Below are 24,935 nucleotides of genomic sequence, written 5' to 3' on the forward strand. Positions count from 1 at the left end.
GAAAGAGAGAAGTAATACATTTCTAACTTAAATTCTGAGATGTGAACTTGTTGCCTCAAGCAACAATTCAGGAGTTTGTTTTGGCAGCAACATTTAGCAGTATCCCAAAAGATAATTACTCACCCTGTCAACAAAAATTATCATCACTTTGATTAGCCCCCTAAACCTTAAGATGTTTTAAGTTAACAGAACAGTTTATGACCTTGACTGTTTATTTCTGGTAAGACAGCACTCACATTCGAGAGGGCAGGCAGTTATACTGATGGCAGTACTGAGAACATTATTTCTCAGGTTAAAACAAAAAGTCTTATAAAAAAAGTGTGATGAAGTACAGAACCACTATTTTACTCAGCTTCACAATGACCAAACCATGACTAGGAATTTCCTTTCCTAATTTAAATACAAAGTACAAAGCTTTCTCCAGAGACTTAACTTGAAGATAACCATATGATGATTCCAATAAGCAATGCTCCAACAGCAAGTATAATAATGAGTATGCACATCTTCTTTCGGGATCTTTGCTGCCAACAGAGAAAAAAACAAGTTGATCGAAAACTGTGCAACATCAGAACATCAGAAAACTATTCAGATGGTTTTCTGGTCCTACTGCTTGTGCAATCTAACTAAATTGTGTCCTTACATATAAAGATGTTCAAGTCACATAAAGATGTTCAAGGAAAAAAGAAAAGCAAAGTTATCTACATTACTTTATGGCTATATTATTCAACACAATGATTTCAGTGGTATTTTCTGGTACACGTGATAAATTAATGAAAGAAAACACAGTAGTGTAATGAATGGATGTAATTAGAACCCTGGGGGAAGTAACATGAGAGCACAGATGACAGCACAGAGAGGAAAATGGACAATCAGTTGCACAACAGAGGAGGTAGAAATGGTCTGCTAGAAAGACTATTAATGTGTATACAGAAGGGAACAATAGATTATAATTTTAGACTGCTGTGTATCCATTCACAGTTATTTTAAAGGTCTTTTTGGCAAGTTTCTTAGGTACAACTTACTCTTAAAGAAAAAGAACCACCACCACCACCAACAAAAAAAACCAAACCCAAGAGGCATGACTAGAGACCCACTTATATAGATGTCACTACAATAAAATCCAAATCATGAAATCATGAGCATGTTGAGAGCATTCACATTTCCTATACAGGTCTGTAACTTGAGATACCAAAGCACTCAAGACCAGAGGCAGTCTGTCATCCTTTATCTGAAAGATATGGAATCTGAAGGTTTTTTTCACAGGATGAAAGAAAATTACCAATGGTTTTCTTGGGCTCTTGCTGATAGCCAAGGAATAACAACACTCAGATACTGGGATTCTAGGCCACAGCACCAGAAGTAAAGCCAGGCTGTGCTGTACTTGGCAAAAATTCTTCTGCCTGGGTGGTTTTGATGTTTTGGGCTTTTTTAATTTTCCTCTCTGAAGAGCAGCATCTGTGTCAGCTCTTCTTTGAAGCTGTCAATTCTCTTGACACTCAGACCACCAAATTTCTTAACAATTCTCTTCTAGTTTTATTGTCTCATTGCCACTTCTCCCACCATCAGGCTAAGATTTCTTCATTTCATTGTTTTACTTGCTAGAACTCAATCTGTTTGCTGGAGTATCTTCCTCCTGTGGCCATTCTCTCCTCACACTCACAATCTCTTCCTTCTGCATCCTGCTGCCCCCCTCTTACCAGAAATGCATTGAAGTCAAACATTTTCCCTGTAATACTACTTAAGCAAGGCATGAAAAACTTACTTCCACATACAATTGATCATCATTTCTACAACTGCTGAAGCAGCCTGGCTTTGCTCAAACTGCTCTGCTGTGTGAATGCACTCCACATGGCAGATGAGTGATGCAGAGTTCACCCAACCACAATCAGGAGCTGTGAGGATATCCACAGCCTCATCGCCCCCAGCACACCTTGGCCTCTAACACTTTCTTGAGGGGGTCAGGCCAGATATAATAGTTTCTGAAATTTTTCAGCACCTTGGAACAAGTATGAGTTTTCAAACAAAAGAGAGTTCAAACCCAAAGCAAACTACACAGTCCTTTCAGCCAAACACAGGGCAACCCTGCAGTGTTTGGTCTCTCCTGCAAGACCCACTGAACAGAAGCTTGTCAAGTCTCCTTAACCTTCCTTTGAGATCAGAAGATCCTTTCCTCAAAATAAAACATGAAGTTTTAATTTTAAATTTTAACCAGAAAACTAATACCGTACACTGAAAATTTTGGCTGCTACTATTTTTTTTCCTGAACTTTTAAAGTATCAAAATAGGAGCCATCAACCATACTTAATGTGCCAATTAGTCCCACTGAGAATACAGTTCAAGGATGCACCCTCTCCCACACTTCTGGAATCAGCAGGCAGTCTTTCAGACATTCTGTCACTCATTTACTGTCCTAGCTACTACTAACACACATAAGAGGATTTAAAAAAAAAAGTCTAAGGGCTAACTCTAACTCAAAGGGGAAGATTAATTACTAATAAGATTATTTCTAATAAGTTCCAAAAATGTTATAAAGAAGTGGCATTGAAAGGTATTTAAAAGGCTTTTCAAAAAAGTTTGACAGTTTGCAAGATGTTTTCAGCATCACAGTAGCAAATAACAAAAGTGCGATATATACAGCTTTGGGAAGATTTTAGACAGCAAATATTGGTGCTAACTGGCCACATCTTCAGAAGACTTTCCTGCCTATCTTCCCTACTCCTCCAGTGATCTCCAGAGGCTTGCTCTTCCATACACAGGAACCTTTAACTTCTTGAATTATAAAAGGATGAGTCTGTTTGTGTAAGGTTTTTTTGTTGGTTTGAGGATTTTTGCTCATTTGTTTTTTTTAAGTAAAGCTGTAACTCCAGGTGGTCTCATAGAATCTCAGAAGGCTCTGAAACTGTGTGGCTGGAAACAGCCTCACAGGAAACCCAAAGCTTTAAGAAGTCACTGACTTTTGTTTTATAGTGACCTAGAAATACCACTGTAGTCTAACATAAACCTTGAACTCTTCAAGCCTTGAGGAACTTGCTAGGCAAAATCCGAACTGCAGAAGAAGGTGTAAGTCAGGACTACTGCAGCAGGACAGCTTCACACAGCTGGCATTACCTGGTAGTTCGCTGCTCTTGACAGCTGCTGGTTTGCTTGCTGCACATGTACATCTGCATTTTCCACATTGGCTTCTATGCTGTCTTTGTTTTGAAAGGAAAGATTTCAAATTTTGATTAGTCATAGTCCAGACAAAGGTTTGGGATGCTGAAATATACTTGAGAGCATATATAACAGCTGCCCCCAAATGCTGGTGTCTTCATACGTATTCATTAATGTACCTTGTATTATGAAAGTTTGGCCCATCCTACACTTATGCCTGAGTTCGTTTCAGAACTGCCCAGGCAATGACTGGCTGAATTCATGTCAGGTTATAGCTGCCCTGTTCTACATGCAGGGCTAAAACTTAGATATCAACCAGGATAAAAATTGTCAGTACTTCTACCTTTTCTTTTTTTTCACCTTTTTAAATTACCTTTTACTTGTCCTCCAACTTGCTACTGACTACTCTCTGCTCAGATTAAAAGAAGTCCTAAGGTTTATGAAACAGAGGCAACAGACCAAACAACACTCTGAGAGGCATGAATCTAGTTTGGTGTTCTACCATATTGACCCAGATTTTATTTTTTTCAGTGGAAAACCTTGACTGATTACAGGCCAAGGTGATAAAAAAAGCCCTGAAAATATATGCTGGACATAGACAACAACATCACTTAGCAGCTGATTCAGAAAACGGATTCTCCAATCACATTTTGTTAAAACAATAAACCTGTTTGCATGAAAGGCAAAATATGTATCTCTGCTGAATCTGCATACTTAGATCCATTAGCAAGTATGGTAAAATGCCCCACATAAACTCCAATTTCATGTACAAATAGTTCAAAAAACTACCTTAAAGACATTTTATACACATGAAAAATTACATGTTTTAAACTAGATTTTAAGCACACTTTCTTACTGTATTCCCAGTCATCTCAGCCAGTCTACCCATTATTATTAGGTTGCACCTGATTTGCTTTAGCATTGATAGTGTCATTAGAGGAATTTTTCCAGCAAAAGGAAGTTCTATATTGCAGCTGTCCAGAAAAACTGAATAAAAAAATTTCAGGTAATATTTGAATTGGACTTACCTATCACATCACCTTGTTCATGAATCATCATTCCCAGATCTTTGAAAATTTCGTTGATGTCCATAATATCAGCCTGCAAAAACCCAATCAAATTATTAATGGACATCACACATTTTAGTACCAATGTGCATTTAGATATAAATACTGTTTCTTGTCCTCCAGGGTATGCACCCATGACTCTTTATACTACAGGATAAAAAAAACACCCTTAATGTACTTAATTTGAAGGTTTTTCTGGTACTTTGAGATCAAGTATATCATAAGCAAGCTATCTATCAAACCAAATGATGATCGTGTCCAGAGAGTATACTTCAAAACACATCACAAACAGAACCTCTCATTGCAGAGGGCTTGTCTACACACACACTTGTATTATTACTTTAACTGCAGGGAAAAGCCCATGCCAACATTTCTCAAAAGCTAGACATTTAAACAAAATTAATAAAAGCATTTACAGGAAGTATATTGCATTAGTTTTAGTACACCTATTTTAAACACAACAATTTTCCTAAGCACCACAGTTTACAGAAATTAGCTCTATAATATGGTCGGGGTTCTGCACCTATATTATCCTACTACCACCTGGTTATGTTGAAGTGATAGATGCCACATTAGCAACTGTGGATATGATCTCTTAACTAATGACTGATACATGCTTACTTCAATTCACGGTAAGAAAGTATGGGTGGCAAGGGAGAGATTTTTGAAAAAAATTATACATAGAATGGATTTTGTCACATGCATCAGGAAGACTTCCCAACAAACCCCAGTTCCAGCAGCTTTCGTATTGGTGGTAGAGATGTGGATTACAGATTGGCTGGAAAAATTAATTTTGTCTTCACAGAAGTCTCTTATGTCAGTACTTCATCACACATGGCAATTTTTCATGTTGCTTATATCTTGTTTTTAGAAGTTTTTAAGAAGCCCTTATTTAGAAAAGTTCCAATGAAACAGAGTATCTCTGCATTTCCAGAAATGTCAAAAAAATTCCACTTAAAAATGAACATGTTGAAGAATATATTGGGAAGACATGTGAGGAGAGGTATAATATTGCTACATTTATATTCACTGTTTAAAATGTTTCTGTAATATGACCATATTGGAAAAAAATCATATGTACTTTTTCTTGCAATCACATGAGCATTCTATTATTCCATAGCTGAAGTTAAAGAAAGTATACCAAAATATGGCTTTCATACAGTAGATTTCAAATGTACATTTCACATCTAAAGACAGTATTTGCAGTTTTGAAGGGAAAAACCACACCCACAGACAAACCCAAAAACCTTAAGATTCATGTCTGCAATTAATGCTCATGCTCCTTTAAAATGCCATTTCTTTGGAACATTAAAAGCATATTCTGCTGTAAAACCACTTGTACTTACTTCAAGCTGCCTAATGGAAGATTCCCTCTCCTCAATAAGACGGAGGTCATCTTCTGTAATTTCTTCATCTTGCACTTGTGCTTGCGGTTGACTATCAGACAAAAAAACAAAACCAAAACCAAAACCCATGCAGAATTGAACAAACACAATGAGAAATTACTCAGAAGGATAAAACCACAGTTAAGTACATAGCACATTTTACATTACAAGTTAATAAAATGTGTGTTTTCACCCTTGCCTATCCCTGGCTAACACAGATGGTATAACCATCACAGCTTTTGTGTAGCAGAGCTGCTGAAGCACTGCTGCACAGATCAGGTGGCTGACTGGAAATTCTAAGTACGAATACAAAGTCAAAGTTCCTTCTGAATTATAAACTGCAGAGTTTACATCTATCTGAGTAACAAAAAAGAATCTGAGACTGAGAAACAGTTCTTGGAGAGTATGGAAGCAATGGGAGCTCCCAGTAAACACTGGGATCCCCTTATCATAACAGTTTTACTTCATTCAAGCTGGACTCTTCTTCCCTAAGTCTGGGTCTCAGAAAACCCAAATGCAGCTTAGGACAGCTTAAGAAGATGCTTGCAGCTGAAGCATCAGGACAAAAGCAGGGGCATTGTGTGAACTGCTTCTTTTTATTCCCATCTATGCCATCAAAGTATCTTCTCTATGCTAAAAACCAAAAAGTCATGGGCAGCTTGCTTCCCTGCAGGCTGTTTATTATTCTGAGCTACGTTAAAGCCTATTAAGTAATTCGACCTACCTGTCCCAAGAGACAAGTGTTCCTTCTTTGTAGTTATCTTCTGGAGCCCCACCCTACATGATCAGTGTTTAAAAAACACAAATTAAACATTATAGCCCTGAAAAGGGCACTGTCAGCATTTCTATAAGGAGTCAATACTAGAAAGTTTATACTAAGTCAAACTGAAACATGGTTTAACACATTCTCATCCTGATTTTGCTTTATGCACGCATAAGGCTGAAATACAAGCAGAAGCATTCAGCTCAGTAAACTCCCTGCTACAATTTACAAGTACAGCAATGTGTATTTGGCACAGAGTGAAAAGGCAAAATTGATATACTGACAAGGAAAAGCTCAACATCTGAAGCTACTCAGCACTTCTCCACCTTAATACTCCATTGAAATCTGTCAAGTCATTCTTCCCCATAGGAAAAAAACTATTGATATCAAAAGGTAGAGCAAAAGCATTTCCAAATCTACTAGAAGTTGCTTTTGCAAGATTACAGTATGAACACAGGGGCAGTTCATGACTTTGTGTGACAAAGACAAGGAAAAAGTAACAGTTCTCCAGGGAGGTTATTACAACTTAATGCAGCCTTTACTGTAAAATCATATAGCACGTGTTCTGCAGCATTTAGAGTCAGCTATAGCACTGTGGAGGCAAATCTGACATTGAACACCATTAACACGAAAGTAAAGAATATATTGGCACGTTTTCTGATACTTACAGACACCCTTGAGCTGGCTCTTACTCTGGCTACAAAGTCTTTTTCCTTCTCAGCAGCTTGCCTTTGGAGTCTTTGGAAATTAGTTAGTGCTGTGGTGAACTCCCCCACAAGACGGTCTTTCTGTATTTTTCTTTGACGCTATAGGAGAAAAAGTTTTACCAAGTCAACTGAGCTCATGCTTTTCAAGGCTTTACTATTTCCAGTCTGCTAAATACCAAGGCATATATATTCTTTCTTCTAAATTGGTGTAAGGGAAGGCTGTCAACAAAACCATTTGCAATTCCATGGACAAACCTTCTTTCCTTCTGGGATCACATAACCACACAAATTACGGCATTTAAAGAGGAAATCAATGTATTTATTTTCATTTAACCGCTGGAAATCAAAAATGAGCAGAGATAAGAAAGATTCTACCCTCCTTATTATCTGCTGATTGTAAAATCTACTGCTTTGGTGTGAAATATTTTGACACTGAATGCTAAAATATGCAGAGGTGACTGAATGGAGAGGAAGGGTGCAGAAAAGAATGAACAGGGCACTTCATATGTATTTTACATAAAATTGAAAATACATCTTGAACTGAATCCAGAAGTGGGTTCACATACCCCTTGAAGTGCTTTAGAACAGGTCCAGAAATACTTGTTCTAACCTTTCAGGTTTTTTTTGTTTTGGTTTGGTTTTTTTGTTTTGTTTTGGTTTTTTTTTTTTTAAGATGTAGTAAAGGGAAGAGGAATATTGGGCACTCAGGAGACCCTCTACCATATTTTCTTCAATATGTATACATGTACATATTTATACATGTATACATATGTATACATGTACATATTTTCTTCAATATGTATACATGTATGTATACATACATCAACCCTTACAAATTTCTGATAGGTTGTGATTTGCCATTCATTAATCTATTATTTATGCATTTTGTTAAGACATACCTTTGATAAAAGGAGTAAAATTAAACAGTAAAACATTTCACTGTGAACTTTTCAGCTGCAAGATAAGCAAACAGAAAAAGACAAAAAACGAAAGATACTTTGGCTGAACTAGAGGTTATATACCAAGAACAAGTTTTAACATTGCTGTTAGAAGTTTACAGCTTGACAAGATGAGCACACATGGATTATGGCCTGCCATTTGAACTCAGTGTTTCAAGACTATTCATTTCCCCAAAGGCTCCTTGGTAACCAGCCACAGACCAGGCAAGTTGTTTAAGTGACAATAACCCAAATCCATGTTTTCTAGGATCCTGTTGTTCTTCCCTTATTTAAGTGACAGATTTTGCTAGGATAAGAAACCACAGGAGGGCAGACAGGAGTGTGCTAATCACAACAGCCACTTCACATGTTTCTGCCTGAAAGATTTTACACAGACCTCAGAGAGAAGCAGTTTCAAGACTGCACAGGTTGTTTTAGTAACAGCTCCTGTCTACTCCTCTTCAGAAACGAAAAGCCTGTGGACAAGACATAGCACATATGCTGATGGGAGTGATGCAGAACAGACATACTGTGCATAATCAGATTATTCAGATAGTGAATAAACAGCATTTTGGCACACAATTCCTTGACCCTGGAAGCAGTCAGAGTGCCGGCAGAGTCAGACGCAGCATCCCTGCCATGGATTATGAAGTGTCCAGCTACCTGAAGTAGCAGAAAGGCACAGCATACTGCCTTGATTCCCACTACTCCAGTCGCACTACCTCATTCCTGATACATAAAAACAACTTTGGGACAAGTCTGAACAGCAACAAAATATTCTTATGTTTTAAGTATCCCTGCATTGTGCAAATGTGTTGACTAACTAAACAGTGCTTTGAAAACAGGAATAAAGAACTGAAGTGACTCAAATACTTTACATGAGCCAACATGATAGTCAAACAAGCCATGCTCTTTGGTTTTATACCTGTTCACTTGTTGCAGGCAAAGATCCAAACTCTTTAATGTATTTGTCAGTTTCTTTGGCAAGTTGGTTGGTGTATTGCTGCTTCTGTTGCCTAAAATCAAATGCAAATTTTCGTTAGAGACCATTAGGTTACTTTGCTGAATTTCACTGATTCTCAAAAAAACACCAGTACTAAAAGCTTCTCTGAAGCACAGAAAGCCATCTTTATTCTGTTCTTTGCTGTAAAGGCATGAAATCATGGATTCCAGGCAGGACAGGTGTGGAAGAAGGTGTGTTCCTCAGCGTGACAGCATCATTAATAATTGCTCACTTTTTTCCCTTAGGTTTCTTCTATTTTACTCATGTGCAGCAATACATTTGTAGTCATTATGAATACATGAATATACTTCTGATATTATCACATAGTCCTTCACCAATATTCACTTTTTTTTCCTGAAGCAACTCAAATTCTTTACCTGCTTTGGCATCCTCCCTGCCCAGTCTATATGAAAAGGTTTTATCTGGAATGCTATTATCAAGCCATCAGCATCAATATTTAAAATAATCATATAACTCTTGGAAAGGCCAAATATTCAGACAAGTGAAAAATAGATAAAACCTCAAGCAAGCTTACTATATATAAATAAATTATCCCAATAAAGGGTCTGGAACATGTCCTTCACAACAGTTTCTGTGCTATTTAATTGTGAATTTATGCCTAGATCCTGCTGGGTTATTGCATAACTGTGTATGTTGGTCTTCACCCATTTCCAGTGCCCAGCAGAATATCCACTGTGGATTGCACCTGGCTAATGTTATGGGCCCTGAACTCAGGCTATTATGAAGCAATTTGGTTCACACAAAATGAAAATCATGACTTTGGTCAAATACACACCTCCTGCTACTATTAAGTGGCCACAGCACAGCATGAAAGACACTGAAAATGCCAGGGTGAGCTCAACATGTTGCTTACATGCATTTGTGATGCTGAGATCAATGTGGTAAAGGAGTTGAATGAAAAAATCATACCGGTCCATTAGACCATGCAGAGAAGTGGAGAGCAGCTGCTTTCTCTGCTAGAGGCATATTAGTGAAAGTCCACCTTTAGGTGACTGAACTCCAGCAGAGCATCTGCCTTGGAGTCTGATTTCACTTCTGTTATGTTACTATCTTTTGGTACATAGTTATTCTATAATGTCATCCCTTACTATAGCTTTCATCACTAAAAATGACATTACCCTTCCTCTCCCAGTACCCCACCTCATAAAAAACACACCCCAATATATTCATTGTGAATATATTGTGACACTTAGACAGATTGGAAGCATTGACTGGAGTGGAGGCATGTAGGTGTACGTTTTTGAGCAGTGATATTGCTTTCTGGTTGTGCCACTTTCCCTTTGCTGACAAATAGCACAGGTTTTATAGATGTACTGATACTGCAGGCAACGTGCACAGGCAAACCAGCCGATTAGAGTTTACAGACTATCCTACTTTCAGAAAGCACATCTCAACATTTAAGTTTCAAATATTTCTCTATATTCACCTTTCTCAGGAAATCAAGCACTCTGCCTAACAAAAATCCACCTCACCACCTACCAGGAGATTGTTTACAATGCAATGAAATGAAGTGTTTTTATGTGAAGTACTCACAGCTGTTGCCTCAACTCAGGCGTGTCCTGTGGTGTTCCAAGCTGATGTAGTATTCTTTGTATTTCAGCAGCTGTTTGTGAAGAGGAAGAAAAATTTAAATGGGGCACAGAAAATTGCTATTTAGTTTTATGCATTTTTGCTTGGCAATTCCAAAGCCATATAAATAAATAAATTGACAGAAACTGATATGCAGGACTTTTTCAACCTACTACAAAGATTCCATTTAAGTCCCAGAACAACTACTGAATGATTTTTGCCATGTCAGAGGCAAAACCTGAGGTTTCTTATGAAGGATGGGAATGTATTCAAATCTTTAGGTAGAAACAGCCAATTTAAAGATTTAAAGAAGTATATTTGTCCTCCCTGTATTTCTGTGGCTCTGCCCAGGCAGAGTGGTGTACCACAGACAGATATTATGTGGGATCCTCATTTCATTAGCTCACTACCTATTCTTTTTTTCAGTAAACATAGTTAAAAATTCAGTAAGTGACAACTCCACATAATGAATTAAAAAAAAAAAAAAAAAAAAAAGGATTTTTCCATATACTATAGAAGAGATCTGAAAGAGATAGAACTTTGGGTAAAACCAGAAAATAAGCTATGAGTTACATTAACCATTTAGATAAAACTGGAATTCCTTAAAGCAGTTTTAGCAATAATATTAATTCTGATCTTTGCTTCATAACAAGTCACCAGTGAATGTTGTACATGATACTGGATTATCCACACTACTTTAACAAAACATCCCAGTGCTGACAACTGCTACAGCCAATTCTTTCTGTGCACACCTAGGTAATGAAAACATTAAAATGGGGAAGTTATATTTACATATGTAAAAAATCAAATATTTAAGGCAGGTGTTTTTGAGAGAACTGAACGGCATAAACTACTAACAGAATTTCTGTGGAGAATAGCACTGCAAGATGGGTTTCATTCAGGTCGTATTTTAACTGAGCTGAAAACCAGCAAAACGTAAGTGAAGATTTTTGCCTGCAGTCACCACTGGCCACTGAGGACAGCCCTTCCCTGCCTCCTGCCTGCCGGCCAAGGCAGTGTCTGGCTGCCCGCACTTCTCCTGGGCAGCTGCAGCTGCTCACACGCACCGATTAACAGAAGCTTGCGGTAATTAAGCTTCCTTTTTATGGTCAGAGTAAATGTATTGTTTTAACACAAACAAACAAAAAGATAACTGGCTGGTGTTATCTTCAACAACACAGAGCTTTAGTATCTATAAAACCGAACACTAATTATCCTGTATTTGTTCCAAGGCGCTCTCCCTTCTGATTCCAGAGCCGAGGAGCTCAGTTACTCCGCATGTACTTTTAAAAGGAAAGAAAACCAACCAAAGTACCGGTGTGTCCTACCGCCACCTAGAGGTACATTATTTAACTGCAAGCACAGAAAATGCAGGTTTGCGTTTTCAATAAAGGCTCCCTGAAACAAGGCCTATACTTCAAATATTTCCATTCCAAGTTAATTGCATATTTATCCTACTTCTGAAGCTGAACAAAAGTAGATAATTGAGTGAAAATTAAAAGCCAGCGCTGCAAAATTGGGCAGATATACAATTCCAGAGGCAGATTTCATGGCAGTTCAGGTCGTGGGATTCAAAAATCTAGCATAAAATTAAAACACATTTCGCCAAAAAGTCTTTACGTATGCATCAAAATAGCAAAATTCTAATGGGTTTTCAAATCACAAACAGAAAAAATAAAGTAAAGGAAAAAACCCCAAGGACTGAACTGACACCATTTTTTCTGTGCTTCTTGTAATTTAGTATTTTCCTTAACCTTCCACAATAATGGATATTATTGAAAAAAATCAATTAGTGGTTTATATGAAGTAGACTGCATAGAAAAATGAAACACTGCTTATTCAGGTAAGTAAGCAGAAAAAAAAACAGAGCAGAAAAAGTAAATTTTGGCCAATAGTCTTCAGCACTCCTGAAGATGCTTCATAAAAAAGCCAAAAACAAGTTGGTAGGAGCAGTATAACAAAGGCAGTAGAGAAGCTGACCTTCCTGAAATCTTGATTTACGGTATACACCTGCAGGTTGATGAGTTAAATAAATCCAGTCTTTGCACCCCCTCATATTAATATAAACATACTGAAGTGTATACAGACCAAAAAATACATTCTTTATAGTCTTATAACTCTTCTGGTTTGGCTTTTTTTTTTACTGATTTCTCACTGTAGCTACTTCTCATTCAAACATTTGATATAATATTATATTTATAATCACAAAGCCACCTAAACTATAGAACTTCAGTCTATAGTCGTATGTTCATGAACAAAACAAAATTTTTAAACAGGCTTAAAGACATTACCTCCAGGATCACAGAAGGAAAGGGTCTTCTTCCCTCACATGTACTCACAGATCTCACAGAATCTGATTAAAAGCAAGAACTAGCTTTGTAACTTCTTAGATCATAAGACAATATCCCTTCCTTCCTTTCCTCAAAGGAAAAGCAGGGTAGCCTTAGTGTCTCCTCCTAAAGGTTAGACTGCAAAAATACCTCTGCTTGCTCCTTCTACTGCTCCATTTGTGAAACAAGCAGAGAGAAGAACCACGCAGGCATTGAAGAGCAAAACTGCTGGAAACCTGGGATTACTCTTTGGAAAACCGAAGTCCCTAAATTCCCGGTTTCACTGCTGATGGCTGTATTTATAATGGTATTGTCTCCCTCATTTAACCAGCTTTTCAGCCTGTGTAGGGAGTTCAGGCTGGCAGATCACATCTCTGGCCCTCTCAATCCATCAGTAACACTCAAATGTCCCAGAGACCCAAAGGCTTAGGCCTAGCTCACAAAGCCGTAGCTCTGCACTGCAAACATACTGGTAACAGTCAGGAACCAAAGGTCACAGCACAGTTTTGACAGCTTCCTAGGTTACCTCACTCTTTATGGTTTTCCCCTTCCTCAGTTTCCCAATTCTTCAAACATCCCAAGGAGTTCCAAAAGACAGGAGTAATCTAAGCTCCCTGCTCTCCTGGACATTACCAGTCCTGCAACAGAGACTGACTGCATCTTGTGCATGATTTTAATCCATTTTAATGCAAAGTCAGACACTGGCTCACGTGAGCACTTAGGCTCCTTGGGCATACGTACATGGCTGCTGGACTTTGCTCAGGAGCTGCACAAGGGCACACACCACGTGTGCATGCAGGCATTCTTCACCAAAGTCACCTGGGTATGGCAACAGCCTGCATCAGAGGCTGCAAACTCCTGCAGCCACTTCACACTGCACAGCAGGGTAGATGTGTGCATAGAATGAAAATCAACAGCTTTGTTAGGGCTCACACTATACCTGCAGGAACAGCACCTTGCCAGCTGTGGGCTGGCAATAAAAGAAAGCAAGTCCACTTTGGAAACTGAGCAGAACAGGAAGCTGGGTACATGACACCATGCAAGCAAAAAGCATTTTTTTCCAAGCAACCGCTGTCTTGCTTGCAAAGGGACCTCATTTTTTTCACCTGAAAATTAGGCTTGTCTTAGAAAGAAGCAATACCAAAACATTGAGAAGACTTTTCATGTCTTTGCAGCATTCCTGATCTAGATCTCACAATACACAACTATTAGCTGATAAAAGCTACTCAGCTACTCTAAGGCTGGTCACATGCTCAGAAACAGGTCAGACATGGTTAATGATAAGCCAGAGAAACAATTAAGACCTAACCTGAATTCCTACAGAGAAAATTATTCAACAGTCAGCTCATGTTTATTTTCACTAAGCCAAACAGTGGTTCCATTTCTAGTCAGTGGAAGCTCTTCCTCTATTTAAGGAGAAAAAAAAAAAAAAACCAAAACAAAAAAACCCCCCAAAAAACAAAAAAGGCACAGAAAAAGGAAAGTAGTAGTCTGATATAAAAGATCTCATTTTCTCTAGAAGAATTACAGAAGTAGAGATAGTTGCAGTGGAAATATTTACATTTTAACATGTTGCTGACTGAACTGTAATACACACAATTTTTTCATAAATAAAACCATATTTCACATACTGGATTACACAACTACCCTTGCTTTAGAGCTGGCTAGCAAAGAAGAAAGTTTCATCTCCTTGCTCCTCATCTTGTATTGTTTTTCAGCCAGCTTTGCAAAGCTGTTTCACTACTACAAGTAAATCCGTGTTGAAATAATTACTGGTTCCGGTCCTTGAAATCAGAACATTTAAAAGATGGGATAGGAAGTTTTAAACTTAAAGACACAAATAAATGAATACAACAAAGACTAAAATGTAAACAACTTCTTGCCTCTAAGATTGTCGGTGCAAACAATCTTAATCCCAAACTGTGAATTAGTAATCGCTGTACAGGCTGCAATACCACAGCATTGCTGCAGTAGAAAAGGTGAAAAAACCCCACCCAAACCCTTCAGTAAAATCCTAATGTTTGAAAGGCAATGCACCAACCAAGAGAATGGAAATGAAAAACAGACTGCAGGTCACCCACATTCTCTGGCAGGGGTGAGAAGCATCCAAACACTGTTATTGATGTTTATCCACAGCATTAGCCAAAGGAAACTGAGGATGGTTCTACTTTGCAATGCTTACCAGTAACTCCAGCTACAGGAGAGAAACTTTCTCAAGTTAGCCACAATCAGCTGTCTTCCTACCTCAAACTCCATTCTATTTCACATTTGAAAAACCAAACTTGAAAACCTCAAGTGGCGATGACCAAGCTTGTTGCAGCTTTACAGATGGAGAATGACATGTATCAACAACATAGCCCAGAGAGTTCTAAAAAATATACCTCAATATAAAGCATGAAACTGGGGGCAAATATGTTTAATGAGTGTTGCTTATTACCCCATTGCAGTAACCTCACTTCTTATTTGGATCACACAAGATTGCTTTATAGACATCCAGCAGCTGTTTCCTTCAGTTTCCTTCAGCCAGACCCACCACACTGCCCAGTTTCATAAAGCTATGGTCTAATGCTTCCACACAAAACGTGGCACTCACTGGGTGTGCATGGAAGAAACACCAACAGCAACACGAGCAACAAACTCCGAGGCACCGCACCGCAGCGGACAAGAACCAGACAAGCAGGCAGAGCAAGCACAATGAAACTTGCCTCACAAAACAGCAAGGCTTGGAATCTCACAGGAAGAAGGAGCAGAACAGCCCCTCCTGAATGTTAATTGTCATGGTCCCACCTATGTCACCATCCTATACTTAAAGGACAGACAGGGTTTTAGTAACTGTCTGAGGTTCACAGGGCTAAAACAACAACAGGTATTTAAAGACATTGCTTTTCAGTCATTTTCCTTATTCCTGAGCCCAAGGAGAATAAACAGAATCAGCAAAGTGTTCCTTTGTGTACACCAAGTGCAACATTTGCTCCATGTGAGTCTTATGCTCCAGCTATGATTTCAGAAGGCAAATAAGCAGTGACTACAGCACCAGCACAGTCACCTTGCAGAAATGCTTTGTCAAACACCTCACATGCGCTGAGACTGGCTGGGTAACTATGAAGAAATCTCCTACTTCTTTCCAGCTGAACAAGTGAGTCAACAAACAGCACATTCAGTTACTGATTAATTCGTGTGGAATCTAATAAACTTCAGAGGCGCTTCAGAGCAGGTTACTGGAACAAAAGAATTATTCGTTAAAATTACACCAGTTCAAACTGCTTTTGCCTGGGGACAACAGACTTCCTCACTTTATTCAAATCCAATTCAATGTGTTTTCCTTCTGCACTTCAGATGAGGGTACTTGACTGAAGATGAAGAGATGCTGCAGAAAACATTCCTGGATCAAGGAAAATGAAGAGAGACTTTTTACAAGGGCACCTAGTGACAGGACAAGGAGGAATGGCTTCAATCTGAAAGAGAATAGGTTTAGGAAAAAAATTCTCTACTGTAAGGGGGATGAAACACTGGAACAGGTTGCCCAGAGAAGCTGTGGATGCCCCATCTCTGGAAATCTTCACAACCAGGTTGGATGGGGCTTTGAGCAACATGATATAATGGGTGGCATCCCTGCACATGGCTGAGGGTTGAAACCAGATGTTCTCTAAGGCCCCTTCCAACCCAAGCCTTTCTATGATTCAGTGATTTTGATTTAGTTGCAATAATTTCATCAGATTAAAGTCTTCTGTGTAAGAGCCTCTTTAAAGCTACTAGTCTAGTTCACACTCACTAAAGATTTACACAAATCACAATGCCACAGTGATGTCTTGCTAGCCCTACTTTAACCAAGAGTGACAGTTTATTAGAGGTATCAAATCCAGGACACTAGTCAAAAGATACCAGCTTATACTAAAAAGCATCCCCAAGAGCTCACCTAAGAGGAATCAAATATCTAAAAACTTCAGTAATTTCGTTTTAAGTAATTTACTTTATTCTGTCTTAACTCAATGTATAACACTGATTATTCTAAAAGAGAAGAATGCATCAGCACAGAAAAACAGTAACTGATATATGTGTGGGAAGAAGAAAATAAAATGAGGACAGGCCTGAAGATTGTCCTTTGCGCTCTAAGGACTAAAGACTCAGTAAGCATGGAAGAGTAGGTAAACATCCAGTCTTGTAACCTTTTCTTTATATTTTGTTACAGCTTCTGGCATTTCTAAATAGAATCATGCCCCAGAGTGACCAGGAACACCAGCAACAATTTCTCGAGTTCAGGACCTGCCCTCAGTTTTTTCAGTGATGTTATCATTATTTCATTCTAGTGTACTCCCATTTAAAATGGTCATTCAAGGACACAATGAAGTGGGATTGAGGTATTGCCTGTTCTGCTAATGTGGGTATAGAACACACTAAATACACATTGTTTAAGTGCACAGTAACTGATCATGTGATCAACTATTATAGCTCAGCCAAGGGGAAGTCATTAAATCAATCACTTTATATTCTTACCCTAAAGTGTCCCTGGTAACTTCCTGAAACCTGGAAGTTTGAATATTTCCCTAAAGAATACCAGTAGCTTATTAATTTATGAAAATGAAGCATATTTCTGCAGTAAACAGTAGCTGCACAAACACCATAACCCAACCCACTCACACGAAGGAAGTCTGGCTTTTTAAGAGGCCAGGTCATTACTGCAGCTACCTCAGGAGCTGACACAGAAGGAGACACAACGCACCACAGACCGGCCAACACAAGCAAGTAGCTGCTACTGCCAGGGTCACTCACAATCGATCACCGACCTCAGTTTATTCTGAGCCCTGACAGGAGTCCAGCTCCCAGCAGAGCAGTTTTATAGGAGATTTGATAGAGGGCTCTCTGTATAATCAAGCTGCTATGCAGTCTCCTGCCCATAAGGAGGAAAATACAGCAGAACTGAGCTGGAACAGGCTCTTTAAGTACCTTAGAGAGAGCCTGAAATACAACTCTCTAGAGAGATGCAGAAGCATGAGGACCCTGGCCACATCCCTTCTCCTCTGCTTCAAATGCAGGCCATTTTGCAAAAGTTGTCAAGGTGAGTCCATTTATACTTACTACATCAACAAAAGCAACAGTTGCAGTAAAATCGTGGATGTCTTCACTGGATACCTTGCTATTTGTAATATTTGTAATGCAACACAGTGTCAGTTAAGGAAAAACTTGGCTTTTTCTGCACATATTGACACAAACAGTGTGCTGGAATGTACATGGAAAACTCATTTTTCAGTCTATTCTGCTGCTAGTATAAATAAATCCCTGTCCCTCTTGTGCAATATCATCCAAATAAGACACTGTTTCATATGTAAGTTTTCATAGAACCAAAATACTTTTAATAAACAAGACAAAACACAGAAAAATATTAACAAACTCTCCAGATTCATAAACAAATCTGTGAGGCATGCTACCTTAAATATATATGCTATATATATATTATATCTATAAGTATATATAGAACAAAGCCCTTAAGAACTGCATGCAAATGATTCAGGCTTGAAGTATTGAGAAATAGTTTATTTCTAAAATAACTGTGGGCTTCATAACTTCACCTCTTTGCAGAAAGACAGACATTTAGAAAGACCCAAATTAGCTAACTTTCTCCTCTATTCCTCAGCCTTGGAAAAAGTCCACAAAATGAAAGGTGAAAGGACATAATGGTGCTTAAAATCCCTAAGTAACCAGCCTTTTCCAGGTTTTATAGAAACTTCATTCTAAACCCAGAAGTCTTCTGGACAACAGCAATGATAATAATACAAAAATTGCTTCAGCTGGTATGTTCCCACAAAGTTATATCTGGTTAACTGCAGCTAACTGGAAATTTCTGACAATACCACCGTTAGAAGTCTCAACAAGCTCTACTGGAAGCCTGTTTTCTCCAGAACCACACCTGTAAAAAACCACACTTTATAGACAAAACAGAATTTTGTTTCATACAGGCTCTGATTTCAACACCTCAGCGACTTCATTTACTTTTCACGTGCCCTTCTGTGTTCTTCTTTAGCCAAGACTAATCATGCGAACCTGCTGGTGTTACAAACATAGTGACAGATACAGCTTTTCACTAATGTTTTGGTCTTTTTAGATGAACAGTTTAACTACCTAGTGGGCTTAAACCACAACATAAAGGCATCTATCCAAAGTCTTAATATTTTTCAGGGTTTATGATTTTCTACAGTTAAAGTTACAGGCAAAGTCATATGATCTAATTCAACTCCCATTTTAACACCATTCAGTGAGAATAGTAGCTTATACAAAACCTGAGATGCAAAAGAAATTGAGCAAAAGTGTTCTCACAGGACAGGTATCACATGACAGAGGGATCTCTGCTGGCTTAAGCTGACCTTCCAGGAATGTGCTGTGTATGAACTGATGCTTGTGCTGCCTCAACAAACAGCAAAGGAAGTCAGCAGAAAGCAGAAGTCCCTATGAGAAAGTCCGTCCAGCCATATGTGGATTGTGGCTACTGAATTTTATTTTATTTTACTTTTATTATCTTGCAGCATGCAGACAATGTGTTTGTTGAGCTGGGCTGATCTTTAGTCTGCATGAGCAAGTCAAACACTCTATCACTGACCCACCTTGACAATACTGAGCAAGGGTAGATTATGCCATTCTTACTGGCTTTGCAACCAACTCTGCACAAAATACTGACAAAACCTGGAGGAGTTGGGAAGTGAAGGAAGGTCTGGGGAGGGAAGGAATATGAATACATTACTTCAGTTAGCGTAGGTTCTCTAACTGCTTGACTACTGTTTGCAAACCAAAAAAGAAAGTGTTTTATTACAAAATGTTTTAAACCTCAAGACTGGGTGTATTTTACCAATATCAGGCTTAGGTCTGTGTTCCCGAGCAAAAGGCAGCATTCTAAACAGCTTCTAAATGGACACCTCCCAAAGCCCAGCTCAAGATGCCAGTGGAGACTTGATAGTTACATATCCAGCCTGCACAATTCTCACTTTTCTTCAGGGACTCCTCCAAGTAACATATTTGGTAGCTACAAATAAAATATTAACTAAAAAGCAAAACAAAGGCATACTAGCCTGCTTCCTCAATGACCCACACACAGCAGAGTGATTTAAGAAGTGTGTGGGGGAAGGAAAAAGCATAGCTGGCTACTTCTTGCACAGTTCCTGACAGAGACATGCGTCAAATCTTTCCAGCTGAGCAGAAGAGGCACCTACTCCTTTAAGTACATCCTTCCTACATTTATAACTGTGGAGCTGTTCCTGTAGAGGAATGCAACTCTCATTTTTCTCCCTCTTGGGAACACCTTTTTAAATAAAATGCCTTCCCTCTTTTAGCCACACACAAATCAATTCTTAAATTTCTTTAAAGAATCAATTCTTTAAAATGCAGAAAATGGACAGATTTCAAAGAACTGCTCCCCCTCATCTTCAGTTGTGAGAAGTCTGAAAGTTACGTATTTTAAAGCCTTTAAATGAGGCTTTTTGTTTGTTTTGTTTAATCTACTTTCATCTTTCCACTTGTTGGAAGATCAGATCTATATAATTGTATGCCCTTCCAAAAGAGATGGAGGTAAAAAAAAAAAAAAAAGAAAAAACCCAATTACATATGGATTCAATGTGCTTGTCCTCCTAGGCATATCCCAGTAGGGTAAATGAACTTGCCTGATAGAAACAGATTTGTAAGCAGGCAGGATTTGTTTTGTCCCAGAGAAATATACTTTGCTAGCTCATCTTGTATCTGTGCATCACACTCATTGTCTATCCAGTTGCTGTAAACGAGTGACCAAGAGGAAATATTTCAAGGAAATATTGAAGGAACGCATTTAGATTTGTCTCAAGTTAATAGCAGCTGCCATTAAGCTGCCGCATAAGTGAGAGTGCAACCTATGAAACCCAGTTCTAGAACAACTGCTCCTTCAGTAAACACTGATTAAACCACCTTGATAATAGGTTCTCTGTCTGCAAAGGCCAGACAGGTTGGAGCTTTACACCCTACATATATTCTTCCACATTCTCATTCTTCATATTCAGAAAATTAGGAACAAACCTCAACCACTTTTAAATGCATTGGACTTTTAAAATATGAAATGTAGGTCACCTAGATTTTATAATCTGATATAAGACAGGCCTGGAATGAGAATTACAGTTACTTTGGGCTAGAATTCAGACAGACTATCAAACCTTAATCATTATCTGTGTTCTAGCAAGACAGAAATTCAGCAGCTGCCCAAGTCTAGCTCATTATACACATTTTGTCTTTATTATTTAAATCTGAAGTTCCCTTAGCTGTTTGCAGATCTGCTTCTCATCACTGTTAACACAGACCCGAAACCAAATCAGCAAGGCATGGCTTGCAGGCATCACTGACCTCACCGAGGTTCAGCACACAACACTGCAGCTCATCTGAGCACATGTGATTCAGACTCCCCAGACTTCAGAACACTGCTCAGAGTCACATGGATATGCTAAAAACTCTAAGAGTGGGTTTGAGAGCCTAACTCTCCCTCTCCTGCCTGAGGCCTGCCGCTCTCTTCGGATGTCAAGAGCAGCCTTAAATTTTGCAACTCCAGCTTCTCAGTGAAACAGTTGTAACAAAAGTAAGAGAAATACCCCACAGACTAGTTCCCTAAATCTCAGCTTGGAGATGTTGCTGATAAAACATGGGTTTCAGGCTGAGGAAAGCAGGCTCTATTCTCTAGATGTTGTTAAGTGATGCTATAATCACTTATTTCTGCAGAAATGCTGAAAATGTGAAAGAAAGCACAGATCCTTCTCTAAAGAACAGCTGAAAGAAGCTTCCATACACAGAATGCTCTGGGATTCGGGATCTCAAACACAGGCGGGTGTAAGAGAACTCACAGTACAGACAGCAGCATATGCTGCTTCCCATTAGCTAGTTCAATTTCAATCTTCAAGGTCCTAAAAAGGAGTCACCAACACCCCCTCCTCCAAAGAGACTCAAACAGCCCACTACAGATAGCACTTAGTGCAGTAGTTGAACAAAGGTTTGTAGAAGGCAGAAGTGATTTACAGCTCTCAACAAATCTTCAACAAAACAGTCAACTACATGATTGGATCAACAGATAAAAAAATCTGTCCTTCAAAGTTAAAAGGCTAACCAAGATGTTACCAAACACAAACCTAGGTCCTTCCATTAACACAGAACAACCCAAACCAGAAAGAATACTATCTTGCAACTGCTATAATTATTGAAGTAGTGTGTTAAACCAGCATAGAGAGGAGCTTTCCTAGACAATCACTAACAGTGGGCTACATGAACTAGGAAAGAAGGGAGGGTATTAATACAACAGCATCCATGCATTATGAAGTGTGAGTTACTCAATATACGTATTTTATCTTGAAACAGATCAGATTTATTACTTGGAAGGTGAGTATGTAATATTTCAGCCTTGAAGAAATGTTACAGCAAAGATTGTTGTTCTCACCCATGCTACTTCCTATAAACTCTGGTGTATTATGAAACCTTGGCAGCATGGTGTTATCTAATATAGGAAGTTCTTCTGTATTTCTCCAACAAGTTAAAGGGCCAGCTTGTAGCTAGAAAGGCCAGTTTCCTTTCACCTAATCTGTATCTCATCTGCATCTCTGTAGTAGTGTTCCCACTTTGCTTGCATGTCAGCAGAAGTGTAAATTAGTCCTGAAACAGTCTGGTGATCTGAAATGAAATTCTCTTCCTCTATTAATTTCACTCTGAAAACCAGAGTATCTACACACCTCCAGAAGAATTCAAATGTGTTGACACCTCTCACAAATGCTTAGCAAAATCAAGTCAACTGCTTAGATGGAAAACCATGCATTTAGGGTCAAGAGTCCTCTGTCTCTCCCCGTTCCTCCCTAACCAAGATCATAAATTGCAGTCTAAGAGACATGTTCAGCATCTGACTAGCACTATAGGTGCCTAAGCTTGCATGTTTCTGCCCATTCAACCTGGAAGCTCCTGCAGCTCACACATTCCAATAGAAAGCTGGACAGGTATTACACATGGGAAATAAAAAAGTTACAAAGAAGGTACATAAGCCCTTAGAGACCTCAGTTCAGGAAGCACATTCAGTATGTCCATAGGATCCAGATTCTCATAAAATCTAACAGAGAATGGACTGCAAGAGTAATTGAGTGGTTACAGTTCAGTCAGATCTACAGAAGAGCAAGGGCGTGAACCCAACTGTGTACCTACCAGAACTAGGAAAGTGCTTGGCTGGAGCTTTTCAGGGCAAAGCTCTTGTTTCTGAAGCCATGCAGCAGTAGCGCTAGGAGACATTTGGACTTGGGTCTTGGAAAGGCAGTAGAACCTGTTGCTCAGACTTTAGCAACATAAATTTCAAAATACAAAAGACAGCAGGATTGTAGATAACTGTTCTGGCATATCTCCTAGCTATGCATGGACAGCTTGCTGTTCACGTGCCTTGGGGAGGAGACACACAGCAGAAGAGACGGAAGGGTAAAGATGAGATTAAGGAATCACTAAGTCCAGCACAAGACAGTTAATTATGTTCAGCAGCCTTCACAATACTCCAGTTTCAAGCACTGACTTCACTTTATGTTTTCACCTGACAAAAACCCCTTATTTTTTACATCTTGGAGCCTCAGTGTCTGTCACAGGTTGGCAGTTGCCTCTGGAAGACCAAGTTAGAAACCGTCAGACCGAATGAATTCACTGAGTAGATTTTAGGAATTAAAGCATAAGGACTTTTACAGAGTTGGTTTGTTAATTTTGGGTTGTGGAAACACAGCCCTGATGTACAGAAATTTTTCAATAAGGCAAAATTGCAATTTTTGTTCCTGTCCGTTGACATCTTAAGAAATTCTTTCTGGAAGAAAATACAAAATGTAACTGAAAAAATAGGAAAAAAACCAATCTGTGCCACTAATCTGTGCTACAAATACCAACTTCTAGAACTTGCCTTGTAAACAAAAATCAAAATTTGATAAAAACTGACATATTTTACTGATCAGAATTCATTTTAAGTTTTAACATTAAAATACTCATTTCTGCATGCACTCTGCATCCTGCACAACATAAAACACACATACCAAAACCAGCCACATGTTGTTCATGACTACCTCCCTTCTGATGAACCATACATTTTGCATAATTTGTGAATCAAGTTGTATTTGCTTCATACACACACAAAAATAAAATGGAAAATGGAGGAAAAGAGAAAAAGGACTGAAAATCCCAGCAGCCTAACTAACCTCTAACTTGAATACCTCAGTTAGGCGGCTAAAAAAACAGGTGGCATGAAACTACATACTGGTATATTAAAACTTGCAGAATCTTTTTTACATATCTAAGACATATGCCCAAGGGGAAGCTGCAAGGCCACAGCTTCTGTCTCTGCTAAACAATTCAAGCTTCAGTGAATACTTGATGCAAACCTTGCTCAGTAAACACCTCAACCTACCATCTTAAGGTGCCCCTTAACTGGCCAGGACAAAACTGGTGAATACAGAGTGACACTATCTGTACTTGCTGTGGCAGATCACTGCTGACCATACACATGAAGGAAGGACTGCACACACTGGATGGGGCGCCACAAATCTGCCAAATGAGTAGGGAAGTCAGAGTGAATTCCCATGGATCAAGCTGAGAAACTCACCTTGAATGGGGGCACCCCATTACTAAAATTTTACACAAAACATGCACAAATGCAACTTACAGCATTGTGTGATCTTCTGGATGTTAGAAGTTATGCGTTGGGCTAGCTGATTAGGATCCCCAAAACCCGGTCCGTACGACATGGCTGAGTAGATGTGCTGTCAAGGTCATCCACAACAGGAGAAAGTCAGATAGTCTCTACCTACAGAAAACAATAGTTATGTTTTGGTCATTGGTTTATAAAGGTCTTCATCATCTTAAAGAAGAATACATGGGAAAAGATTAAAGAAAATTCCATACACTAATGTTTATCCTCTCCAAAAGCACTGTACTTCAAGGATGGAGTTTATTCTTTGTCAAACTTCTTATGTATTTTCCCCACCATAATCAAAGACAGAGTA

General features: G+C 38.8%; 1 protein-coding gene across 5 annotated transcripts in view; it reads right to left on the bottom strand.

The window, feature by feature from the left end:
* Positions 1 to 219: 219 nt before the first annotated feature.
* The window catches only part of STX7 (syntaxin 7), a 60,130-nt gene continuing 35,414 nt past the window's right edge, over positions 220 to 24,935 (bottom strand). For all 5 annotated transcript variants that reach the window (XM_017739689.1, XM_008637836.2, XM_017739685.1 and 2 more), the window contains 9 exons: positions 24,596 to 24,736; positions 10,568 to 10,637; positions 8,936 to 9,026; positions 7,034 to 7,171; positions 6,327 to 6,379; positions 5,564 to 5,654; positions 4,179 to 4,251; positions 3,109 to 3,191; positions 220 to 521 (listed from right to left, as the gene is read on the bottom strand). In XM_017739689.1, coding sequence (XP_017595178.1) covers positions 429 to 521; positions 3,109 to 3,191; positions 4,179 to 4,251; positions 5,564 to 5,654; positions 6,327 to 6,379; positions 7,034 to 7,171; positions 8,936 to 9,026; positions 10,568 to 10,637; positions 24,596 to 24,677 — 774 coding nt within the window. In that variant the 5' untranslated portion in view covers positions 24,678 to 24,736 and the 3' untranslated portion in view covers positions 220 to 428. The remainder of the gene's footprint in view (positions 522 to 3,108; positions 3,192 to 4,178; positions 4,252 to 5,563; positions 5,655 to 6,326; positions 6,380 to 7,033; positions 7,172 to 8,935; positions 9,027 to 10,567; positions 10,638 to 24,595; positions 24,737 to 24,935) is intronic.

This window comes from Corvus brachyrhynchos, unplaced genomic scaffold, assembly GCF_000691975.1.
Source record: "Corvus brachyrhynchos isolate BGI_N302 unplaced genomic scaffold, ASM69197v1 scaffold14, whole genome shotgun sequence".
Classification (NCBI taxonomy): Eukaryota; Metazoa; Chordata; class Aves; order Passeriformes; family Corvidae; genus Corvus; species Corvus brachyrhynchos.